This window comes from Lipotes vexillifer, unplaced genomic scaffold, assembly GCF_000442215.2.
Source record: "Lipotes vexillifer unplaced genomic scaffold, Lipotes_vexillifer_v1.1 scaffold1106, whole genome shotgun sequence".
NCBI lineage: Eukaryota > Metazoa > Chordata > Mammalia > Artiodactyla > Lipotidae > Lipotes > Lipotes vexillifer.
Window position 1 is genome coordinate 476,311 of NW_006776601.1, and position 8,925 is coordinate 485,235.

Sequence of the window (8,925 nt, forward strand, 5' to 3'; positions counted from 1 at the left end):
AAAAGGCAAGGTTGTCCACTCTCACGACTATTATTCAACATAATTTTGGAAGTTTTAGCCACAGCAATCAGAGAAGAAAAAGAAATAAAAGGAATCCAAATTGGAAAAGAAGAAGTAAAGCTGTCACTGTTTGCAGATGACATGATACTATACATAGAGAATCCTAAAGATGCTACCAGAAAACTACTAGAGTTAATCAATGAATTTGGTAAAGTAGCAGGAAAAAAAATTAATGCACAGAAATCTCTTGCATTCCTATACACTAATGATGAAAAATCTGAAAGAGAAATTAAGGAAACACTCCCATTTACCATTGCAACAAGAAGAATAAAATACCTAGGAATAAACCTACCTAAGGAGACAAAAGACCTGTATGCAGAAAACTATAAGACACCGATGAAAGAAATTAAAGATGATACAAACAGATGGAGAGATATACCATGTTCTTGGATTGGAAGAATCAATATTGTGAAAATGACTATACTACCCAAAGCAATCTACAGATTCAAAGCAATCCCTATCAAACTACCAATGGCATTTTTCACAGACTAGAACAAAAAATTTCACAATTTGTATGGGAGCACAAAAGACCCCAAATAGCCAAAGCAATCTTGAGAAAGAAAAATGGAGCTGGAGGAATCAGGCTGCCTGACTTCAGACTATACTACAAAGCTACAGTAATCAAGACAGTATGGTACTAGCACAAAAACAGAAATATAGATCAATAGAACAAGACAGAAAGCCCAGAGATAAATCCGTTCACGTATGGTCACCTTCTCTTTGATAAAGGAGGAAAGACTATACAATGGAGAAAAGACAGCCTCTTCAATAAGTGGTGCTGGGAAAACTGGACAGCTACATGTAAAAGAATTAAATTAGAACACTTCCTAACACCATACACAGAAATAAACTCAAACTGGATTAAAGACCTAAACGTGAGGCCAGACACTTAGAGGAAAACATAAGCCCAACACTCTATGACTTAAATCACAGCAAGATCCTTTTTCACCCACCTCCTAGAGAAATGGAAATGAAAACAAAAATAAATGAGACCTAATGAAACTTAAAAGCTTTTGCACAACAAAGGAAACCATAAACAAGACCAAAAGACAACCCTCAGAATGGAGAAAATATTTGCAAAAGAAGCAACTGACAAAGGATTAATCTCCAAAATTTACAAACAGCTCATGCAGCTCAATATCAAAAAAACAAACAACCAAATCCAAAAATGGGCAGAAGGCCTAAATAGATATTTCCCCAAAGAAGGTATACAGGTTGCCAACAAACACAGGAAAGGATGCTCAACATCACTGATCATTAGAGAAATGCAAATCAAAACTGCAGTGAGGTATCACCTCACACCAGTCAGAATGACCATCATTTAAAAATCTACAAACAATAAATGCTGGAGAGGGTGTGGAGAAAAGGGAACCCTCTTGCACTGCTGGTGGGAGTGTAAATTGATACAGCTACTATGGAGAACAGTATGGAGGTTCCTTAAAAAACTACAAATAGAACTACCATATGACCCAGCAATCCCACTACTGGGCATATACCCTGAGAAAACCATAATTCAAAAAGAGTCATATACCACAATGTTCATTGCAGCTCTATTTACAAGAGCCAGGACATAGAAGCAACCTAAGTGTCCATCGACAGATGAATGGATAAAGAAGATGTGGTACATATATACAATGGGATAATACTCAGCCATAAAAAGAAATGAAATTGAGTTATTTGTAGTGAGGTGGATGGATCTAGAATCTGTCATACAGAGTGAAGTAAGTCAGAAAGAGAAAAACAAATTCTGTATGCTAACACATATATATGGAATCTAAAAAAAAAAAAAAAAGGTTCTGAAGAACCTAGGGGCAGGACAGGAATAAAGAACATAGACATGAGAATGGACTTGGGGACACGGCGAGGGGGAAGGGTAAGCTGGGATGAAGTGAGAGAGTGGCATGGACATACATACACTACCAAACGTAAAATAGATAGCTAGTGGAAAGCAGCCACATAGCACAGGGATATCAGCTCGGAGCTTTGTGACCACCTAGAGCAATGGGTTGGGGAGGATGGGAGGGAGATGCAAGAGGGAGGAGATATGGTGTTATATGTATATGTATAGCTGATTCACTTTGTTTTAAAGCAGACACTATCACACCATTGTAAAGCAATTATACTCCAGTAAAGATGTTAAAATAATAATAATAAAAAAACAAAAAAAAAACTTCCCTCTTAGACTTACATCCCATAAGTTTTGATATGTCATGTTTTCATTTTCATCTGTCTCAAGATAGTTTTTGATTTCCCTTTTGATTTCTTCTTTGACCCGTTGGTTTTTCAGAGTGTTTATTTTCACGTTTGTGAATTTTCCATTTTTCCTCTTTTTATTGATTTCTAGTTTCATGCCATTGTGTTAAGAAATGATACTCAGTGTGATTTCAATCTTCTTAAATTTGTTAAGACTTGTTTTGTGGTCCAACATATGATCTATCCTAAAGAATGTTACATATGCACTTGAAAAAAGTGCATGTTCTACTGCTGTTGGATGGAATGTTCTATATATGTTTGATAGGTCTTTTCTGTATAACGTGTTGTTCAAGTCCAGTGTTTCCTTATTGCTTTTGTGTCTGGATGATCTATCCGTTGTTGAAAGTGGGATGTTGAAGTCTCCTACTGTTATTGTATTGCTACCTGTTTCTCCCTTCAATTCTGTTAAAATTTGCTAAATATAATTAGGTGCTTTAATTTTGGGTGCGTATATATTCACAAGTGTTATATCCTGTTGTAGACTTACAAGTTCATATCCTGTTATGTATGAATTGATCTCCCCTGTCATTATGTAAAAACCTTCTCTGTCTCTCGGTCAGTTTTTTTTTTTTTTTTTTTTTTTATAAATTTATTTATTTATTTTTGGCTGTGTTGGGTCTTCGTTTCTGTGCGAGGGCTTTCTCCAGTTGCGGCGAGTGAAGGCCACTCTTCATCACGGTGCGCGGGCCGCTCACTGTCACGGCCTCTCCCGTTGTGGAGCACAGGCTCCAGACGCGCAGGCTCAGTAGTTGTGACTCACGGGCTTAGTTGCTCCGCGGCATGTGGGATCTTCCCAGACCAGGGCTCAAACCCATGTCCCCTGCATTGGCAGGCAGATTCTTAACCACTGCGCCACCAGGGAAGCCCTCTCGGTCAGTTTTTTACTTGAAGTCTTTTTTGTCTGTTATAAGTACAGCTACCCCTGCTTTCTTTTGGTTACTATTTGCATGGAATATCTTTTTCCATCTCTTCACTTTCAGCCTGTGTGTATCCTTAGAGATCAAGTGAGTCTCCTGTGGACAGCATATAGTTGGATCTTGTTTTTTTAATCCATTCAGCCACTCGATGTCTTTTGATTGGAAAATTTAATCCATTTACTTTAAAAGTAATTATTGAAAGGTAAGTAAGGACTTATTATTGTCATTTGGTTAATAGTTTTCTCACTATTTTATAGTTCCTTTGTTCCTTTCTCTTCTCTTGCTGTCTTCCTGGGTTTTTCAACTTCTGATGTATATTTTTTCATGTCTTAATAATTTTTAATGCCTTTCAGTTCTTTTTAGTAGGTTATGGTTCTGAATTGTATTTGAGAATGGCTCTTTGACATGCTTCCATTTCCTTTATGGATATTGTTTTGCTCATTTTCCTTATAATAACTGTATGGAGATTGTGTTACTTTTAAGCTGTGCATCTTTATTTACTGTTGCTGAACTTTTAGAATACTTATTTTGCATAGCTTTTCTAACCTCACAGAGCTTCTGCTTATGTTTTCCACTATTGTTCAAATATATGGCAGCTGGATTTCTGAGATTTCCTGACTCTTCTCCTACCAACCCCATTTTATCTTTATATGGATCTTCCTTTGGTCTCTGTTAATTCTGTCTTGATGATTTTTCATTCTACTCTCAGAAAATTCTCCTCAGTGGAGGCCCTATTCTGAAAAAGAGCCCTGGCTCTTCGGTTGGAGAATTAATGTGGCCTGCGCTGCCTTAGCCACTTCAGACCTTGCAGGTTTCTTGTACTTACCTGTTGGAGTGGGGATGCATTTCCCTTTTCCAGCTACTGTTCTTGAATTGGCTGGACACATTTTCCAGTGAATACCCACTGGAATTTTTGTGGTTCTCTTGGTATTAGGTCTGTTGTGCTCTTACAGTTTCTGTAGGGGAGATAAAATTTTGCCTCTGTTCTCTAAGGGTTTTTGGCTAGGTCTGAGAATTAAATTGATATAGGCAAGATTAACAGGAGAAAAGCATACAGATTTATTTAATATCAGTTTTATGTGGCATGGGAGCCCTTATAAGGAAATGAAGACCCAAAGAAGCAGTTAGAATCTAACATCTATACAATGAGTTGGTCAAACAGTAGTAAATTGTGAAAATGAGAAAACAGAAGGAGGTCATTAATCATAGAGCAGTGACTTGGGAGATAAGGGTTAGTTTACAAGGTTTGTTTTTACAGATTTCTTTTGGCTTCAGCTCCCATCCCTGGAGACAACAATATTACTTTTCTTCCTGGTATAGAGAGAACATCTTCCATATGGGTGTTTTATCTCTTCCTTTCAGGGAGAAAAATGGGAGATCAGCACACCCTACTTGTACCTGCTGTTTTTCAAGTGCTTTAGCTCAAAATAATCCTTCTGCCAAGTGACATATTTTGGAGTGAGTGGCACATTCTGCTACCCTTTGCTTCCCTTTATTCCTCCTGCATGGACGACAGTGATACACAGATCTTGTGGCTTTTGGTGTTTTTTCTATATCCATGTTTATTTTGGAGTTTGTGGGAAACTTTGCCTCATTTTATTTGTTTTCTTGTTCGTTTTGGTAAAGGCTGTCCATGGGTTTTTAATTTTGTTATTTAATTGCTTCGTCTGTTTTTATGTGGGAATTTAGGAAGATCCAAAAGCTATGCTGTCTGCTATTACCATCTTCTCAGAGTCCTATCGGTTGTTTTTTTTTTTTCCTTTTGCTTATTCCCAACAGTGTCTGAAAAATTTGAAGATAAAGTGCTTCTGCTTGATATGTTAGGTTCTACTATGACTATTTGATTAGTACATATTTCTGTGCCTAATAAATACTCTTTAGTTATAGTGTTAATTTCCTTCATTAATGATTACTATAGAAAATTGAATGTCTAGAGCTAAAAAGAAAGTTTAGAGTCTGTGTCCTGGTGAGTTTTGTTTGTTTTTTAGCTGACTGTAGTGAGTCTCATAACCTGATGAGTGACTGATTATGATGTCACAATGCACTTATATATGACTTTGTGTTTCCCTTTCAGTAATTATATATGTAATTATATATGATCCTATGTTGCCCTTCTAGTGGTTCTCTCTTCCTTTCCTGTTTCACACGTCTTTTCCAAATGCTATATGCTGCTTATCTAAGTAACCTGTTATAGAAACAAAGGTCTTGCCATTTCTTAATTAATGACCATGGCTGCCCTAAACACTGTTACTGCGTGGAATAGCAGAGACTAGTTTTATTCAAGTGCTTATTTTGTGCAATAGCTTTTACATTTCTTCCTGCTGAGGATTTTAAAAGCCGAATAATATTTTGTCACTCAGCATAATTGCTTATAATAATGCTATGATAGTCCAGTTTATTTTGATTTTTCCTATCAAAACGTTAATATTCTCACTTTTAAGGAGTTTATGGACTGACAAGTGACACTGATCTGAATGAATGATTAAATAAATAATGAAGGAAAAAGGAAGAGAGAGAGAAAGGGTATGTGTGCTTGTGTGTGTGTGTGTGTGTGTGTGTGTATTCAGGTTGTCAGTTCTTGAGTGAGTTTTGGTGGCTTGTTATCTTCCAAGGAATTGGCCTGTTTCATCTATGTTGATGAATTTATGGGTATAGAGTTATTTGTAGTGTTCCTTTATTACTTTTTAATGTATGGTAGGTCAGTAGTGATGTCTCTCTCCTGCTTCACATCTGATATTGATAATTTGTGTCTTCTCTCTTTTTGTTTGTCAGTCTGACTGAGCTTTATGTATTTTATTCATGTTTTCAAAGAATCAACTTTTAGTTTTGCTGATTTTCTTTATTTTTCTATTTTCAATTTTATTAATTTCTGCTCTAATATTTTCTTTTTTCTGCTTAAATTTGTTTTAATTTGCTCTTCTTTTTCCAGTTTCCTACAGAAGAAGCATAGGTTACTGATTTTAGTCATTCTTCCTTTTTTCTAATGTACCCATTTAATGCTATATGTTTTGAACAAGAATTACATTTAAATTTTAGTGAAACCACATGGTTTACTGAGAAAGCTTCCTGAAAGAACAGGTTCATGAGGCACATAAAAAAGAAAAATTTGGGGCTTCCCTGGTGGCGCAGTGGTTGAGAGTCCGCCTGCCGATGCAGGGGGCATGGGTTCGTGCCCCGGTCTGGCAAGATGCCACATGCCCCGCGTCTGGGCCCGTGAGCCATGGCCACTGAGGCTGCGCGTCCGGAGCCTGTGCTCCGCAACGGGAGAGGCCACAACAGTGAGAGGCCCACGTACCGCAAAAAAAAGAAAAAAAAAAAAGAAAAATTTTGTTGAATTATGGGGTGTATATGACAGATTAGAAGTGAATAATAGTCTGGCAGGGGAAGCAATAGTTAGAACTCCATGTTTGCCAGTGAAATTATGATGAAAGAAAAGGCATTAAAGGTAACCTGTAAGGTGTATTGTTTTCCACTAAACAATCATGTATTTGTATTTCATTTTTAAAACATTAGTGATGGTGATTAAAATCTCTGTGTAGTTGTCACTGAAAAGAACAGTGTTTGACTACAGCGTACATACTGAAATGCCTTTTTTAAGACATCCTGATGTAGTCTGTGTCTAGTATATATCACCTGCACAGTTTTCTTATTTAACTTATAAATGATAGTTGCCATCATAGGAGAAGCATGTATCTGTTTGACTGATTGTTATGTTTTCTTTTCTTGCAGAAATGCTGAGCCGATTGTCAGGATTAGCAAATGTTGTTTTGCATGAATTATCAGGAGATGAAACTGATGAGAATATGAGGGCTTCCTTAGAACCTGTGAGTAGCTCTGTTCTGAATTAAACTAATGAGAAATATGTTCCATGTTCTTCTGAGGACAAGAATTTAAGGTAGAAGGGTGTGAGCAGCCTTCCTTGTGCTAGGTGGAAGAGAAGATTAAGAAAAATATTGAGACTTTGTAAATTATCCTTTTCCTGTAAGTTTGTAGCCTATGAGACACAGTGATGGGAATCAAGTCCTGGATGAGATTAGATTGTCCTCATTTGTCCCCCTGGGGCTTACTTAGTGCTAGATTATTTTAACTCCTCGGATATGTATTCCTGTTTCACAGGAAAGGTTTGAAACAACAAATGGTGGAACTGGAGCACCTTTTGGGTTTCGGACCATCTGTTTGCTATTGTAAATTCATCTATCACTTCTCTTATAGTTTGTATTGTATTGTTTGAAGGTCACATAGGACTCAAAAAAAGTCCTTTCACTTTCTTGAAAGAGAAGCAGTATTCCCTGGTGATTAAGAGAATTTTATTCAGCTACTCTCTTAATTTTAAATTTTGAGCTCTTCCACTAAATGTTTTGTGATCTTTGCTTCCCTTTATTTTTCTCTTTGGTAAAATTAGTATGATAAGACTGTAAATGAGATAATGTTTGTAAAATAGTTAACATTTACAAAATACTTAATATATATTGCAATGGCTATGATAATAATTATTGGTTAATAATAATATTGGGTCATAACTAATATTGGGTAATTATTGGAAAGATTTCTTTTTAAAATTTAAAAATTTTTTTATTTTTATTTCTTCTGCCAGATAAGTATGAGCGTGTCCCTGTCCATCCCTGCACAGCCTTAGATGGCTTACAGTGTACACACATGCTCACTTTGCTCCCCCTCCCTACCCATTCCCCCTCCTCCACCCTCCACCATCCTCCACACCCCCTCCTTTTCCACAAATCTCAGCCCCTCCAAACAACTCTTATTATAATATCCAACCAACATCTCTGGAGGACTTCCACAGCCCAGGGCATTCAGTCCCCGGGAATTTTACCACTAGGCTACAAGATTTACATAAGCCAAGCCCCATTCTTGACAACTAAGGCTCCTCCTTTCCTCCAACCCATACCCTGCCCCTGGGTCCTCATCTCCTCGGAAAGATTTCTTAAGTAAGGATATGAGTTGGACAAGAGATAAGATAAAGTTGGAATGAAGGGCCTCCTGTTTGGAAGCTGATACCTTTTCCCTTGTAAATTGGCAACTTTTTATCTAAATACCAGGAATTACCCCAAGAATCTGACATGGAATTTAATGATAGAACACAAGAGGATGTTCTGGAGCGCCTGGCTTATGCAGAGCAGTTGGTGCAGGAACTAAAAGAAATCATTGGACAGAAGGATGCTCAACTACAGCAGAAGGATGAAATTCTACAGGTACCATTGTCCTTTCTTGCCAAGCACTTGATAAAAGACATAACAGTCACTTTGATTTTTTTCTTCATTTAGATTATTAGAGAATCTTATTTCCCTACTAGTCTAAGATGATGCCTACTGAGAATAACTTGTTATATGCTGGATAAGTGATGAATAAACATTTGTGTATTTACCATCATTGTTCTCTGACAGGAAGAAAGAAAAGCTGCTGATAACAAAATTAAAAAACTGAAACTTCATGCTAAGGCCAAATTAACTTCTTTGAATAAACACATAGAAGAGATGAAGGCACAAGGAGGGACTGTTCTGTCCACAGAACCTCAGTCAGAGGAGCAACTCTCCAAGGTATGGTGACTGGATATAATACACATTTTCTGAGTAGAAAAAGGCTCTCATTATAGCAGATCTTCACTAATCACAAAAATTTATGAAGCTAAAGTAATACAGTGCTAAATGCAGTCCTTTTTTTTTTTTTTTTTTTTTTT

General features: G+C 36.9%; 1 protein-coding gene across 1 annotated transcript in view; it reads left to right on the forward strand.

Moving 5' to 3' along the window:
• Positions 1–6,961: 6,961 nt before the first annotated feature.
• The window catches only part of GOLGB1 (golgin B1), a 52,341-nt gene continuing 50,377 nt past the window's right edge, over positions 6,962–8,925 (forward strand). Inside the window, exons 1-3 of the mRNA XM_007450521.1 lie at positions 6,962–7,054; positions 8,288–8,440; positions 8,633–8,785. Coding sequence (XP_007450583.1) covers positions 6,962–7,054; positions 8,288–8,440; positions 8,633–8,785 — 399 coding nt within the window. The remainder of the gene's footprint in view (positions 7,055–8,287; positions 8,441–8,632; positions 8,786–8,925) is intronic.